Consider the following 17,194-nt stretch of genomic DNA (forward strand, 5'->3'; position numbering starts at 1 on the left):
GAACAGTGAGCGCTAACCCCTGACCAACGCATCTGCTGTGTGTGCTGCTTATCGCTGCAGCGCTGTCTGAGGAAGACAAGAGCATCAAGCCCCCCTGCACACCGTGACCGTGGGTGAGCAGATCGCCATAGCAACGTGAAGCCCAGCCGCCGCTGGCCTGAACACCGTGACGGCATCTGCACCTGACCCCACGAGAGCAAAGTAACGGAGGACCCGTCCGGTCCAAGCACCGGAGTCTACTGGGCACAAGCGCCGTGGATTCCCCCGCAAAGACGGACTGCCGCCTTGTCATCTCCCTCGCTAATCAGCGTCTGGCCGGCTGCCCCGCTGAAGGGACATCACTGCGATCGGCACTTTGGCTGGGTACGTCCCGCACTTGGGGACCGTACTGCCACTGCGCCACACCCAGCCGCCGCCGTCAGGACGGACGAGAAGACTGAGTGAAAGGACCTGAGCCCCATCGAGCACCGCCGCCCTGGGTGACCCGTGACCTGCTGCCTCGAGCCGCAGCTCGCACCGCCCGTCAAGGAAGCAACGCGACGTGGGACAGCCCCCCTTCAGCCGCCCTCTCCGAGGATCACCACAAGAAGTGAAAGGTACTGTCTTTGCCCCTCCGCGGCGCGAGCGTCCTGCAATCTGAGCTCGCACCGCGCGGTCTGACCTCAGGCACCCCGGGAGCCTCACCGCTGCTGTTTGCTTGGCAGCGCGAGCCGCCCCAGAGTCAGAGGCGCGCTCTGCTCTTGGCCCCCGAGGCCCCGCCTGACGCTCCCCGAGGCCCGCGGCCCCCTCTCCCCGAGTCGAGCCCCGACGGGTGACTCATTTCGAGAGCGGAGACAGCGGGCAGCGCCTGGAAGCGCTATAAGACACTGGAACCTTTCTAAAGCTGGGCAGAAGGCCCAAAAGACCGCATTTATTCAAGAACTGTGCCTTTTTTTCCATAAAGAGTAACTGGAACCTGCATTTGAAGTAACCAAGACTGTATTTACAAGCCTGCTTGAGATTTATATAAAGAACATATATTTTTACAAATACAGTTTGGTGTCATTGTGTGGTGGGTTGGTTGTGATGGTGTGATATTGCAAATGTTTAACCCTACATGCCCCAGAGATTAGCCTAAGACTGCTTAAGCCACACTACCTAGAGGGTAAGCAGAGGTTGTCTTGAAGGTAACCCTCAGCCCTGACGAGGAAGAGAGAGGCCCTGCTTGTCGCCAGTGTTGCACTGCGCCAACCAGAGACTCCCCCTTCCTACAGTGTGTCTCTGCTAAATGTCTTTATTTGGGTTTTCAGAGGTCTAAGTTCCATTGCATTGTTGCATAGTCCTTGTTGTTCTTCTGTAGGCGTTTCGAAAGTGATGAGCCTCTTTGTTAGGACCTCTGTACTGGTAGCAAACCTTGGTGTTCTGCTACTTATTGGGAGTCCACTTGGCCTACTGTTTGTTATTGGCCACATGTTGTGGTTTTACCAGGTCGATTGATACAACTCGGTTCTCCTTTTTTCCAGCAAGTGGCGGTAGTACAACTGATCTTGTCCCGTTGACAGACAAGACAGGAACTGCTTTTCTGTAGGAAGGCCCAAATTCCTTCTTTACCGCGATCTTTTCCCTGACTAGATCCCCGACTTTTGGAATCCAGACAGGTCTTGCTGGGACAGGTGGTGATTCTTCAGTGGTCGTTGGCTGTTGTTTCAACTGTATGTTGCTCAGGTCTTTTCTTGTTTTGTTTAAGTCCTGCAAAATAGCCAAACGGTCTTTGACATCAAAGCTTTTTTCTATTACCACTGAAGTCTGACTATCAAGGTCAGAGATCAACATCCTAGTTCCGAATAATAATTCGTACGGACTGAATCCCTTCAGAGAATTTCTTGGCAAGTTATTTAGACTACGTTGGACACTTATTAGATGTTTGACCCACCCAGCTCCCGAACCTAATATCCTTTCTATTATAGATTGCTTTCTGTCTTGGTTTTTTCTTTACACCATCCCATACCCTCAGGAAGGAAGTGAGAAGATTCCCGCTGGGCTGTGCTCATTTGGCCATTCTTTCCCCCCCCAGGCTGGATTGCCTGAGAAAAAGAAAAAAATGGTCGAACGTAGCATGCTCTTAGCGTATATGCCATTTAGACTCGCAAATCTTGTATAACAGTCCGGACGTCAGCCGAGTGCTGTGGATCTACATTATAAGTGGGAACTAGCCTGTATATGTTAATCGCAAGCCATTCTTTTTAGTGGTGATGTTATCTGCCGTGATTCGACGAGGTATTAAACTGCTTCTCTCCCCTCTGCGATCTCTGTTGCAGTTTGGGCAGTTTTTTACAAACATGGTGTAGTGCAGGCTCATGCCTGGCCACCAGTACCGTGATTGTAATTCTTCCAGAGAATCTTTTAATTTAAGGTGTCTGTGACCCTCGCCCATGTGTGCGTCTGCGATTAACAAGTGTCTCCTGTCCATGTTTGGAATCACTCTATCCCCCACTCCAGGGATTCGAGCAAAAGGGACGGAGTTTGCATCGATTATGTATGTATAATTGAGTGGATAGTTGATCGGTAACGCTGAGCAGTCGCCTTTTGATGACGTTTTCACCGCCAGCAATGTTTCACCGTCAATGTATTTTAATGTACGCTTTTTTCGATCTACGGGAGCCGATTTAGTGGCTGCCGCTGCGGCTGTTTCAGCCAATGAATTCCCCACAACGTGAACGCCATCACGTTGATGACTCAGTGAGTGAATCACGTGAGTCTTTGGTAGTTCTTTCTTTAAAAGAGCTACTTGTTCCCAGAGAAGTCTCTGCTTTATTGGTGCATCTGTGTCATCTTTGTAACCGTTCTGAATCCATGTCTGCAAATCCTTGTTATATGCTTTGACGCAGAAATATGAATCTGACACTATAAGTGTCGGGAATTCGCGATCCGCATTATCTAGCGCCATTTTCAAAGCTATTATTTCAGTTTGCATTTCTGAATTTGTTTCTACTGAGTGTGATTTTGTTAATAGAGGTCTTAGTTTACCTCCGCGCCACACTTCTTTTGTGATCTCACATGTGGGGTTGTATGCATGTTCTCCCCAAACGGAGGGTTGAGCATGTCCGTCTGTATAGATTACACAGGCGTAATGTCGTAGAGGCAGAATGTCGATTGGCAGAGGATACGTCTTTTCATATTTTAGATTTTTTAATTCTTCTAGTTCTTAAAAGACTGTCAACCAGGCAATACTTGATAATTCATATCCTCCGTACTGGATTTTCAGATGGGCAATTCTGGATTTTTTGAAGTTGAATTTGTAACCCTCTGCAGCGAAACCAAGTATTATGGTGTTCACTCTTTTCAAGTGAGTCTCCAAGTCATCATCTGTTAAGTAAATGTCATCGACATAAGATAATGCTTCATCATCATATTGTTGTAGTAATTCTGTTACTCTCGCTGAGAATACCCCCGGGCTGTTCTTGTACCCCTGGGCTAACCGACAGAATTGTTTTTGAGTGCCATTTACTGAGAAAGCTGTTAAATATCTGCTCTCTGGTGCTATGTTTTGATAAAAGAATCCATTGGAGATGTCCAAGGTTGTTTTGTATTTTTTGCGCACTATGTTATTCATTAGTGCAGCACTGTGTGAGTTTTGCACTGCAAAAGTTTTGCAACATGTGTTAAGGTGTCGGTAATCCAAAACTAGGCGATATGAATTGTCTGGTTTGGAGACCGGAAACAAAGGATTGTTCATTTGTGAGGTGCAAGTTTCAATCACCCCCTGGTATTCTAGCTGATCTAGTATTTCATTTACTTGTTTTTTAGCTTCTTGCTTAATTGGGTACTGCCTTTGTGCAGTTGGTTGTGATTTTAACTGGATTTTGTGAGGAGGAGAATCCTCATCCCATCCTACATGATTTTTATATAAAGCAGGTGCTAAGGCCACTGCCCACTTTCTAGCAAGTGTGTATTTTTTATGAATCGGGATTTGATTCGAGAAGGCAGGCATAATTACTTCTTCGCCATGAGGGCACTCCCTGACAAACTCTGGTGGCCAGTCTTTTTCAGCTAGAAGTATGTCATAACCCTTTGAGAGGTTATCCCAAAATAGTCCCCTTATTTTCCTAGTCTTATCTCCCTCTATACGTAATGTTATCTCGTATATTTTGTGGGGCTTGCTAACTCTGGTATCTGCAGTTTCCACTTGAAGGTATTCATTCGTGTCCACTGTCTCCAGATGATTCATAAGGACTTTGCGAGCTATGCTCACCTCTGCTGCGCTGTCTAGCATTGTCTGAGCCCATTCTCCGTTTTTCAGTTGTGTCCTCAGTATTCTCGGCATTGTTAACTACCTTGATACTGGCTACCTTCTTTTTTGGAAATTGTGATTTCTTTTTCAGTTGAGCAGGTTCCTTGTCTTTGGACTTGGCGTGCTCTTCTGATCGTCCTCTTCTTTCCGATTTCTGCGAGGAATTCTGAAAAGATTGAGAGGGACGTGTATCAATGTCTTGATATCTATCAGGTTTTTTAATATTATCCCCATTTCTAAGGTTATATCTATTCCCAGAGGGGTCACTCTGCGGTGACCTCTGTCTTTGGTTTGGAGATTTCTCTCTTCGCCTAGGAGACCTTCCTCTGGACTGGAATTTCTTTTCTTTAGGATTGGATTGTTTATTCCCATCCCAGTTCTTTTTTGGTGAATTATTATTATTATTAAAAAACATTTTTTCTGGACTTGTAGTCAGTTGCGGTTTTACTGGTATTCCACCTAGACTATCTCTGCCTAGTTCTTCATAGGATTTTTCTATGATTCTGGCAATTTCAGCTAGTTGGTCTGCTATATCTGTCTCTTTTAACCTCTGGCGGATCGCCACGTTTGCTGCTTCACCCTTTATGTTGGCTAGTAATATAGCCGAGACCTGCTTGAAGTCTTTTAGTAATTTCATACCAAGAGTTAAAGCAGGTTCTGGACCCTATTCATCTTGAATTTGTTTTAGCACATCTGGTATTACCGAAATGGATGGAACACCGTGCGTTTTTGTGTAGATGGAAGCAAAGACTGTACCCCAAGTGTCACAGTCCTCAATGTGTGGTGCGATTCCCATTGGGAGACATATAGTCAGAATCCTGTGTTTTTCCAGCGGGGTGGTGTCAGGAAACACCGCCTCTATTTGGGTAATTTTCTGTGCCAACCAGAATGGTATCTGTTCCCGTTTAGCTGGAACTTTACCTAGGCAGGATTGGATGTTCTGTGGTGTAATTTTATTTGTGTTCCCCTGGTGAGGGGTCTGCTGTGGAAGTTTAATCGCTGGCTGAATTGTTGAAGTCCGCATTACATACTGAACTAATTGTCTGTGAATTTTTAGTAGTTGTTTTAGCTGTATTAACAGCTCTGCTGCAGGCATTCTTTCGATGTCTGGATATGGTGTGTATCCGGCTAAGACCGGCCACGTTGCTCCTGGTCTTCCTAAAGGACCGAGCCTTGTAATGTGATTATTATGTTTTAGGGCGCCATCAAATAAGAGCAAATGCTCTTGGAATTTGAGTGGTACTTCCACCTCCTCGAAAGGAGTGTACTCATTAGGAGGTTCCTCTACTTTGTAATAGTGGAAGTACTTTGTTATAGTATTAGCTGCTGGAAAATGTATCCATGTATAGTATACCTCTGTCTGCCGATATTCGTGTGCCTCGATTACGAATATGACTGTGCCACCTCTAGGTGTCAGTCCATTTTCTATAAGTTTTAAGGTTATAGATCTCCTTTTGGCGACCGGAATGAGTATTATATCCGCGTCTGCTGCTTGCATGGTAGCATCAGCATCTGCTATTTCAGTAGCTAATCTAGTAACCTCTCGTTCTTCATCGCTGTCCATTTTGCTGACAGGATGGTATTATGTTTATTTGCAGATCAGGTTTCTTTATGGAAACAGAGATTAGATGCACAATATTCTGGAACTGTTTTATCCTTCAACGTTGACTAGACCAAGAACCATACATAGGAGTTCCCTCCTGCGAGGTTTTGGAGGATACAATAACCTTTCACCCACTCCAGACGTCTTTGGAGTATTTGGGAAAAGGGGTCTGAGTGAGAAAGCACGACTGAGTTACTCTAAATGTCTTACGTTAGTTTTATCGCCCTTTCCAAACGCGTTGGGCGCCATGTAGTGTAGCTCCTATTTTCCCAATAGGCTCTGCGCATTGGAATAGTACCTACAGCAGTAAAGGCCTAGACCAGACGTTAACTAGGTCTACTACTGTCGATACTAGACTTAATTTTTGGGTTTGCCAGCTAAGCTCAGAGTTCGCTAGAAACTTTCTCGAATGTTCAAGGAAGGATTAACTCCCCTGATTAGACAAGAAGGGATTTAGTTTCTGACAACCATAGAACATGACAACTTTGCTCTCCCCTAATCAAGAGTCAATCTCAAGAGTCGTGTGAGCACAAGGCAATTATTTTACTCAGTCAGTACGTGCATTCTTAGTCTCATCAGAATGTAGAGAAAAGGAAGAGACGGGCGTGTTCAATAAAAGATGTTATTTATTGATCAGTCTCTTTTCTCGTACAAGAGAAATGGATCGATATTATTGCAATACTTATAGTTAAGTAAAGTGCATACATTAAAAGCAATAGTATAAAATAATACTGTAAAAACATTGGTATGGTTTCTGAGCCATATGATGTTTAAAATGATTAAAATATATTTACATACACATATACATTTGACTAAACGTACTCAACTGGTGTTTCTAAATACGCCTACCCCGTGTACCTGACCTAAGTCTAATGCGTGGGCGGGAATAGAAAGTTACAGTTTAAGTTAAGTTTGTTTTTGCCAAGTGAATAACTAAAGAATTCTCTAGGAGGGGTTATTCAGTTCTGTACCTGGAATTTAGGATGAATGAGGAATGGTATCTCTTTCTCTGCTCTCGATATTCCAGGCTGCCTGCGAGGGCTGCCCAGAAGCGCCGGTGCTGGGTCTCTCGGCTTGAGATAGCAGCGCGTCTCTCAGCGCGTCAGGAAGGCGGGGCTGTTGCCTGCGGGGTCTGCTTCTGCTCTCTGCTTCGGCAAGTATGGCTGCTCCGTCTTGTCACAACGCGTGTGTTTGCATAGGGCAAGGTCGGCAATATTTATACCTTAAAGGTGCCGGGATTGACGTAAGGATGGACATAGGTACGTCAATAAAGATGTCATACGACTTGCTCGTTAGCACATTCTTTACTAAAGTTCTCTGTGAAATCAAAACAATGGCCGCACGGATTATCCAGGTTGTCATAGGTTTGATTTGTTATGAGAACGTCGTATGCCTTATCAGGGGCTGGAGGAATGTCGCTTGTCTAATTAGATCTCAAGCGTTATGACCTAATCAGATAACACGTTCCTGTGCCGTAGTGTGACTGCGTCAGATAACGGTATCTGCATCATGGGGGATTTCTTGCCTCATGGGCTGACTGTTAGTTAACTAGCTAGGTAGGTTAACCAGAATATGGTCAGGAATAGGGGGATCGATTCAGAACCTATAGAAATACACGACAAGTGCAGAGTGACAGTAGAGTGCAGAGTGACAGTAGAGTGCAGAGTGACAGTAGAGTGCAGAGTGACAGTAGAGTGCAGAGTGACAGTAGAGTGCAGAGTGACAGTAGAGTGCAGAGTGACAGTAGAGTGCAGAGTGACTGTAGAGTGCAGAGTGACAGCAGAGTGCAGAGTGACAGCAGAGTGCAGAGTGACAGCAGAGTGCAGAGTGACAGCAGAGTGCAGAGTGACAGTGAGTGCAGAGTGACAGTGAGTGCAGAGTGACAGTGAGTGCAGAGTGACAGTGAGTGCAGAGTGACAGTGAGTGCAGAGTGACAGTGAGTGCAGAGTGACAGTGAGTGCAGAGTGACAGTGAGTGCAGAGTGACAGTGAGTGCAGAGTGACAGTGAGTGCAGAGTGACAGTGAGTGCAGAGTGACAGTGAGTGCAGAGTGACAGTGAGTGCAGAGTGACAGTGAGTGCAGAGTGACAGTGAGTGCAGAGTGACAGTGAGTGCAGAGTGACAGTGAGTGCAGAGTGACAGTGAGTGCAGAGTGACAGTGAGTGCAGAGTGACAGTGAGTGCAGAGTGACAGTGAGTGCAGAGTGACAGTGAGTGCAGAGTGACAGTGAGTGCAGAGTGACAGTGAGTGCAGAGTGACAGTGAGTGCAGAGTGACAGTGAGTGCAGAGTGACAGTGAGTGCAGAGTGACAGTGAGTGCAGAGTGACAGTGAGTGCAGAGTGACAGTGAGTGCAGAGTGACAGTGAGTGCAGAGTGACAGTGAGTGCAGAGTGACTGCAGAGACAGTGTGTCAGGGTGCACATTGTGTGAGTGTGCAGAATGAGTGTGCAGGGTAAACAGTGTGTGACTATGCAGGGTGACATTAGGAGTGTGCGGGTGAGCAGTGTGTGAATGTTACGGGGCAGTGTGTGAGTGTGCAGAAAACACCACACACACATACACCACACACACATAACGCACACACCTCAGTCTCTCAACACCACACACTTGTCACCACTCAACACAACACACTCACCACCACACTCACTCCCCAGGCTCACCCCCACAGACTCACCACCACACACTCACCAGCACACAGAAAACAACACACACAACAACACACCCCCAGCCGTCAATGAATGCTTTCACCATGCACAAACACCAACAACCATCATCCATCTGTGCATGCTTTTACCAAGCACACACCCACCAGCCGTCAGTGCACCCTTCCACCAGGCACACACACCTCCAGCCGGCAGTGCACTTTTCCACCAAGCAATCGCAGTATGGTACACTTTACTTTTAAACATATTCATATAAAGCACAGCATGCCACCATTGGTAAAATTACAATTCAACAAACATACTTCCACTACACACCACATGCACACACTCCATAACACATGGCAAAAAGACATTGGCATTTACAATGCCATTAGCTCAAACTCAAATAAATCCGAGCCCGATTGCATTTCTAATGCTTGTTTAGAGTGGGTGATAATTTACACCCTGCTCTTGGAACAGTGTTCCCTCTTGTTATAAAGTCAACTTCTGGAGCACGGACACTGGACCGCAACAGGCTCCTGCCCCCCACCCCCTTTCTTTTGGACCTAGTTTTACATCATCTCCCTTAGATACCTGTTCTCATCTGCTCAGCCAGTATGAATGTGATGTGTTTGTGTGTGTGGAATGTTAGAATGCCTGATGAGGTAGTGGAATGCTAGAGTGCCTGTGCAGTGGAGAGACTGTTGGAGTGTGTAGGCTGAGCAGCAAGGATGCTGCTCCTGGTGGGACTCAACTTTATACATTCAACGTATCTAGATCTGACCTGTACCGAGCTTAATAAACCTATTACACGGCTACCTCTGGACTTCTGATGTAATCCAAAAGAAGACGTGCCTCCACATCCAAACACCCCTCTTAAAAATGTTTAAAAGCAGAACTCATGTGGCAGCTCGCTCATCTCCCCATCTTGATCAACGACCAATGCTTCTGAAATCCAAAACATGTTGCACACTGAAAATAGCACTGTCGACCTTTTGGGGGCGCTAGAGTGTTTGGGGTAGGAGGTCAATCAAAAAAATCTGTTGAGCCAGGGTAAGTGGGTGGAAGAGGAACTCAGAGCAGGGATATGAAGAGTGGAAACAGCAAGAACACACATGGCAAGACAGCTAACCAAGGATAAGGAATGGATTTACCCAACTCCCATTGTATGTATTGGTATTGTCCACAATGGCTCTTTCCAACGCAGTTTGCGATGTCTGTAGCCTAGGGTGACCAGATGCCCCGATTTCCAAGAAAGTCCTGGTTTTTCGTAGTTTGCCCTGGCAGCCAGACTGTTTTACATCAAACTAATAAATGGCACAGTTTGGGGGTAAGCGTGCACATTAGATTTAAAATATCGAGTGCAGGCTCACATTTCCACCAGTCCTCGTGTTAAGTCAGTGAGTGGACAAAAGGTAATCATTTTAGTTTTATTAAAGACTCCTCTGCTGTACTTTCTCAAAGAAGCAGCACAGCAGGGTGTTAAAGAGGCAAATCAGCTTCTAAAGAGGTCTTCAGCTGACACCCAACTTCAAGGGCTTTTCTCTCAGCACCATTGCAACAGGTGTAGGATGGGGTTATTTATTGAAAAACACTTGTTTGCCTTCTCTTTCGCTTGAATAACAGATGGCACAACTTTAATATTATACCAAGTTTTAAAAAGAGGTCCTCTTGTGTTCTTTCGGTTTTATATTGTAGCAAATGCAAATATTTTTATGGATCCTGGTGCATCTCTCCACCACCTTCTTTTCTATCTCAGTCACATTTCTCTTCTGAAGTACTACTTTTATAATATACGTTCAGTTATTTGTACCTTTATAGATTCAAAACAAGGAGTCCCAGATTGCAACCAGACTAATGACCTAATCATGGGGCAACTTCAGAACTCTGTAATGTCTCTTTGGCTAGGAAAAGCTTAATTAAATTAACCGAATGGTGCAATCTGTAAAACGTCGATCTTATTTGCCGTTCTCACCTAGTCTGTCTTACAGGTTTGCAGAACGCACAAGTGTTGCAGCCCCTTGTATGACAGTAAGTGCTGTCACTATAGTTAATGCGAAAAGAGTTTAATGTATTTTCGTAGCAGAATTCTTTTTTTTGCCTCGATTAGAACGCAAACTAGCTAACACAAATAATACCGAGCATAAAAGTAGTATTTCATTGCGCTTAGCGCCATATTGTCTCTTTTTCCTCTGCTGGACGAGACCTGCCACGCATGTCCTTCTGTGACCGCCAGTCGATATAAAATGATGGTCCAACTTCTATGTATGAGGAATATCCCAGTTTTTGGTTTTCAAAATCTGGTGGTCCTAAGTGGGACCTAATAACTAAGATGCTTTTATATAGTATCTACTGACAGTCTTGGGGTTCCTTAGTAGTTAAAGAAGCGTGTGTCACTATAAGCGCCAGCAGCGGTACTACGTTTAAACATTAGAATGATAAAAATCTCACAGATGAACGTACCTGTGATTCTGGAACCGCCGAAGGATCCATAGATTACAGTTAACTGCCTGCATAAGAGTTCAAAACAGAAGCCTGTCAGCTGCAGGGTCTCTTTCTGGCTGCTGAGACTGCGTTACTTGGATTTTTGGTCCTGGTTGATTAGCGTCACTCCTAATACACCTTACAGGTGCCTGCCTATGTGTCATGTGTTTCCAGAGGAAGCCGCCGTAATCTGATGTCGGCAACAGAAGGTCACATATTTTCTGTAGGCACTACGAGGAATGAACAATGCCCTTTGTAAAACATACCTCGCAGTGTACGCCTTATGGGACGAATAAACCGTGCATTTTAAAAGAAAGCGGCGATCTCTTCCCTACAAGCTATAGTAGGTTATTGCAGAGGGGTGCCTTTTGCTGGGGGGGGGTGGTTAGAACACCACTGCAGGTGAGCCACCACAGGCGAGGCTGCCCCCTCCCGGATCCTGCTCTAGGGAGTGCTGTTCATCTACAGCTCCTCCCCCACCAGAGCCTGAGGGATAACATCCACGTCTACAGAAAGGGAAGGCGTGCGAGCCTCTGCCCGCCCCCGATTGTGCGTTTCCGTGATTAGAGGAGGCATGAACTGTCACACGTCACTGGCCGTTTAAAGCACCAGAAAACCGTTGAAATCACAGGAAACATAGCCCACCACACGGAGTTAACCACAGAGGACGAAACTTGTGCCATTAGGGGCAGGCCGCAGCTCTACCCAGCAGTTAGCAAGGGAGGGCAGGAGCTCAAAGAAAGCGAAAGTAGAGTGGAACTCGCTGGGAAAAATAGCAACTGGAATTCTTCGGCTATGCAAACTCCATTGAAGGCGGTGTTAGTACCAGGGAACATGTAGAAAGGGTGGGGACACCTCAGGCATCAGAAAGCAGCGATAAAAAAAAGCCCACTAGAAAAGATTAAAATATTCTAGAACATCAAGAGTGCGGGGTAAGGGACAGGATATAGGCCACCCTACCCCCACGCCATGCCAGCCTTCTTATGGTCTTTTTATTTTATGTATTTATTTTTTGCGTTTTTATATAGCGCGGAAGGTGTAAGAGTGCTTCACAATAGGAACAGTAATGATACAGGAGGAGAAAATTACAAGTGAACACATTACAAAAGCAAACGTTACGTTACATGAGGCAATAGTGACAATTGTGAGCAAACAAAATACAAGAGGTAGCAAACTGTACATTACAGGAGAAAAAAGTGACATGGGTGCAAGTTACAAAAGCGTACAAGCAGAGGTATCATACTGCAATACATGGCAGACACTCAAAACACAAGAACAAACGTTATGTAGGCAATGGTGGCACTTGTGCAAGTATCTAAAGCAAACAAAATGCAAGAGGTAGCAAAAGATACATTTTAAGAGGGGAAAGTGACGTGTGCATGTAACAAAAGAGTACAATACAAGTAGAAGGATAATACTGCAATAAATGGCAGACACTTAAACCACAAGAACACACTGGGAAGGCACTTCCATAGTCATGGAGAATAGAATTTCTTATAATGGAAGGACTGCCTTCAGAAAATAGACAGGGCGTAAATTACATTTGGAAGTGTCTTTGAAGGAGGAGAATTTTTAGGTAAGTTTTGAAGGCCTGGGAAGAGGTCTCACCAAACTAGGAAAGTGAAGGGCGTCGTTTCGTGGCAGCGACGCCCCTGTCTGCGGTGGGCTGGAGGCCAGGACAGCAAGGAAGCAGCACTTCAAGTGTCCCAGAGGCACCCGTGTGTAGGTAGTTCACCCAGTCCAAATTCCAACATTGCATTCTGGGACTTGCAGTCCTGTTTGGTCCATTACACATTCAGGACTTAAATTTCCAGAATGCAAAGCAAAAACATGACTGGGCGAACATAAGAAACGTCATCATGAGCTGGAAAGAGACAGTAATCTTGCAAATCAAATGACAAAGTAAAGGGGTACTTCCATGGCCTAATAGAGAGCTTTTTAAAGCATGCAAACCTTAGGGGGGTCAAGAGGTTTCCAATGACCCTCCAAGAAGACTTCAAACACAACAAAAATTACCTGTACTTACATGGACGCCAATAAAGGGGAGGAGGGTGGGGTTTAGAAAAAAAGGGCAGTAAGGGCTGACTTTAAATAAGGGGGGTGTTCATCATAGGGTTGGGGCAGCATGCATGGGGCACAATACTCCATGAACCCGAGCAAGAGAGGGGAATAAAGACCCGGGGCACTCACCGATCGCCAGCGTCACGAAGGCCACCTGTATGAGCAGGGACAGCCAGCTGAGCAGGTAGATGAACCACATGCTGCAGCCGGCAGAGGCACAGGGCGCCTGCCCGGGCCGCCCTCCCAGCCCCCGCCGTGCAAAGCTGGAAGCGGCACCAGGCTCCCGCTGCGGCGCTCTGCAACTCGCACCGGAACCAGAGAGCCGCCGCCGCGCCTTCCGGAACCAGACAAGCTCCGATAGAACATCCGTGAGAGGCCACAGCGCCACCTGCAGGCGGGAGGCTAGACTAGCAGGACTGGTGTACTTATAGAAGAAACTGACCCCGTCGCCCCAGCAGCCCGGGGGTACTCACTCATATGCCTGAAGTGAATTATACATTTAGGAAACTAGCTTGCCGAACGTGATAAAGTTACATGGGATATTTTCAATACTTTTTCACTTGTCGTACACGTAATTCAAATGTTTTCATATATATTTTTTTAATTTGTTTTTAATTGGACTAAAAGTACAAAATATCCAATTTATACATTTAACTTTTAACAAGTTAATCGAATTATTAACTCACGTGACTGTTTTTTTAAACGTCTTTGAACTGTAATTAATTATGTAAGTAGCATGTTTCTGTTTTTTAAGTTTGGTGTTAAGCAGGAACTTTTCATTTTACTAAACTTATATACATCCAGACATGCCAATCCTACCGATTCAGACGGGAGACTACTGATTTCAAGGCTAGTGGACTTCTGCCAACAGGGACTGGTCTTGCGTGCCTTGGAGCATGTTTATTAATCAAAGGAGCATGAACCCTCAACCAGAAATTGCCACTGGTGGTGTAAGCTTAGCTGCCAAGGCTTCAGATTGCTATGTGTGACATTTTCATAATTTCAGTGTAATTATAAGTGACATTTCAACAACCATGAGTGACACTTTCTCGCAAGCAAAATGAAGCCATTAAGATGAGGGAAGCATCCGAAATTCCACCCATTTCAGCTACGAGAAACTCTGAGAAGATCTTAAAACTGTTGCAAACCAGCAGAATGGAAGGGCACTAACCTAGTACTCGCGAGCCACCGCAGACTGCAGAACAGCTGTTGGCAAGCCTCAGGAAAGTGAGGCACACACATTATAGCCAGCCAGGACGCTGTTTATTTCCAAAACAGTACTGCTTGGTCAACCCCAATAAAAATGATTACTGAGCAGTGCAGCTGAGTAGGCGCGCAACACCCATTGGGCTCACGGGGCTTCAGCCCCCCCCGTCGTGTGTGTCAGCCCGGGCTGACACAGCTTCACGTGCTGGCGAGCATCTAATTGCAGCCGCACCCGAGTAGTTAACAGGTCTTAAATGCCTCATTTACAAGTAAATGGTATTTTAGAGAAAGAAAACATGACGCAGACCTGCTTACATGTTGCAGCTCTCTTACAGTTAGGAAATTACGTGGATTAGGCACGCTCTGCCATAAAAGTGGACTTGTACATTTGGTGAGCTAAACGCACAGTGACGATTTCCTCCTTGAATATGCAGCACATCTTGGTAAATATTTGATGGCGCTTTGGTTTCACTATAGTAGAAGGGCTGACATAGTTTCCTTCGGTAACTGTTTTGTCTTTGGGGCATTTTAATTGGAAGACGCGGGGGATAAGGTGTAAATAAATGACAGTATTATCTGTGCTGTGCGTGCCAAAACATCACATGAGCGCAGGAATGTAAAACTTGCAATCTTAGTGGCTGTAGTAGATGAGGCAAAGCCTTTGCATTCATATTATATGTGAAGTGTTTAAAGTGTTAACTGTGACATAATATTGGGAGCTCTTGTTTGCAGTCAGAGTGCTGCCACACGGGAATTATGGAATGTATTTCTGTATTTATTTTTCAATTAACTGAAGCATGAACCAGGCCCTGTTAGGCATCAGAGCTCTACTACCATTTACACAAGATAACATCATTGTGCCTTGGAGGCCTGTTTCTTGCTGTTGTTGTGTCCAGGCAGTTAAGTGTTCGAAAATAAAACTGCAACATCAAGGGCGCTTTAGATGCCTGGGTCTAGATAGAACGTCACAGGCAGGAGCCGGTGAATTGCCATCAGCGTCATCATAAGTGACACAACATATCTGAGGAGTGTCTGTAGCAGTGAGACATTCACTGAGATGGGGGTCCATGTCCTGTACCTCAGTCGTGCACATCCAAGTTCACGAGGAGTGAACACGGTAGCAGTGGAATAGTAACATTTCTGAGTCTTCCACGCAGTGCTCAAACATTTCCCGCTCTGACAACACGGAGGGAATTCTCTTCTATAGCACACACTGCATATTAAGTCACATCTCGGCCATTCTTATCTGTATAATAAAAATACTTAAGAAAACATTGGCCGAGAGAAGCGACGTATTTGTAAAGGGCTGTGGTGGGCCCTAGGCCCTCATGCTGGCAAACACTCATGCACTGACGCAGGACACACTGGAGGTCTGGTGCAACTGGCCCAGAGCACGTGGGCTCGGCCTCTTTTATTACTCCTGTGTCACCTGACCAGTGACATCAGTGGTGGGTGGGTGTTCAGTGTAGATACAGGCTCAGCACTAGAATGCTGACTTGTGCTGGGCATTACAGTATTCATCTGTTAAAGGTTTTCTAGTGCGCCCTGATGGGTTCGGCCTGGCTCGCTGACTGGTATGTGTGATGTATTCACAAGGCCCCGTTGCAGCAGAAGGAGCCTTGTATGTCACCTGAACCTAATATAAGGACTTTGGCATTGAAAGAGATCTCTCCCTGTAGGAGAAATTGACAAGTTAGTGGGGCTCATACATTGCCCTGCTTCTTCTCCCTATTGCTACGACTATCTACAGCACTCCAATGCCTTACTAAATAAATGCACAAAACAGAAGAGCTTTAAAATGAACTAAACAAGGATTTCATGATGTGATGTTTTCCTTTCTCATAAGGGGTCAGGTCATTCCATATTGTGATTGAATGTGGTATCTCTCGCTGCTTGAATCCTGCCTACCTATCGGCCACTTCTTACACATGCACTTCTACAAAGGGGACTCTTTGTGCGGGTCTTATGTGGGTCCGTAACACCAAAATATGTGTTTTTAGTGCCTTCTTAAAGCAAGTCAAGGTGGACGGATATCTCAGCAATTCTCGGAGAGAGTCCAGATCTTACTGACCAAGTTGATTGGCACTGTCACTCTCCTCAGAGCGTCACAACACTGCTTACTGAAGTAGCTGTGAGCACTTTATATATGGTCTCAATCAATCAATCAGATAGATGGGCCTAGGGCAGAAAAAGCTCTGAAGCCTTAATTTTAAAGTTGACTTGTGGGACTTTCAAAAACAATTTATCCTAGGTTCTTAGATTTTTTATGTTACAGTAGAGTGAGATTCTGCTGGATAGATAGAGGAGGACCAAGTACATATATTCATCCTACAGCAGTGTATACATGTATACATCCAGCAGTCAAGTTTGAATAGGATTCCATCTCATAACTGGTAACCAGTGTAGGGATTTAGAGCTGCTGCTGTACCATGATCGCTTCTACCCAACGCTGAGACAGGTGAGGCATTCTGGGCCATCTGCAACCGATTGAGCCGTGAAGCTGGAGGGCCATTATAGGTGCAGTTATATTAATACAGTCTCAAGTTAATAACAGCCCCCGCAACTTCAAAGCAGAAGAGAGTGAGTGCATGACGTGTCTCACCTTTGCTTGTTGGTGGCAGCAACTCTTAATTACAAGCCCTTGCTTACCTAGAGGCATGATCTGCGTCACATTTTGGCATTAGATACTGTCTCTGTCTTTTGCACACTGACTGTTTGGGGAAGTTACGAGGAGGGTGGCTCTCTCATTGGTTCCAATTAGGATTATAACTGTCTGGTGATAGATGGAGTTCACAAAGAATTCACAGCTTTAATGTTCCTTAGTACTAATATACTTCATATTTACGTGCTTTTATTATGCAGAATGCAGTAGTATACGAACCCATATTTCACAGGGATTGCCATTGAATATAGATTTCATCATCAAAAT

General features: G+C 45.4%; 1 protein-coding gene across 1 annotated transcript in view; it reads right to left on the reverse strand.

Annotated features, from left to right (window-relative positions):
* Window positions 1-13,442, reverse strand: part of TEX261 (testis expressed 261) — a 78,180-nt gene extending 64,738 nt beyond the window's left edge. The window contains exon 1 of the mRNA XM_078674538.1: window positions 13,189-13,442. Within this exon, the coding sequence (XP_078530664.1) occupies window positions 13,189-13,258 (70 nt within the window). The 5' untranslated portion in view covers window positions 13,259-13,442. The remainder of the gene's footprint in view (window positions 1-13,188) is intronic.
* Between the last annotated feature and the right edge of the window lie 3,752 nt (window positions 13,443-17,194).

This window comes from Lissotriton helveticus, chromosome 2_1 (assembly GCF_964261635.1).
Source record: "Lissotriton helveticus chromosome 2_1, aLisHel1.1, whole genome shotgun sequence".
In the NCBI taxonomy this organism is placed as follows: Eukaryota; Metazoa; Chordata; class Amphibia; order Caudata; family Salamandridae; genus Lissotriton; species Lissotriton helveticus.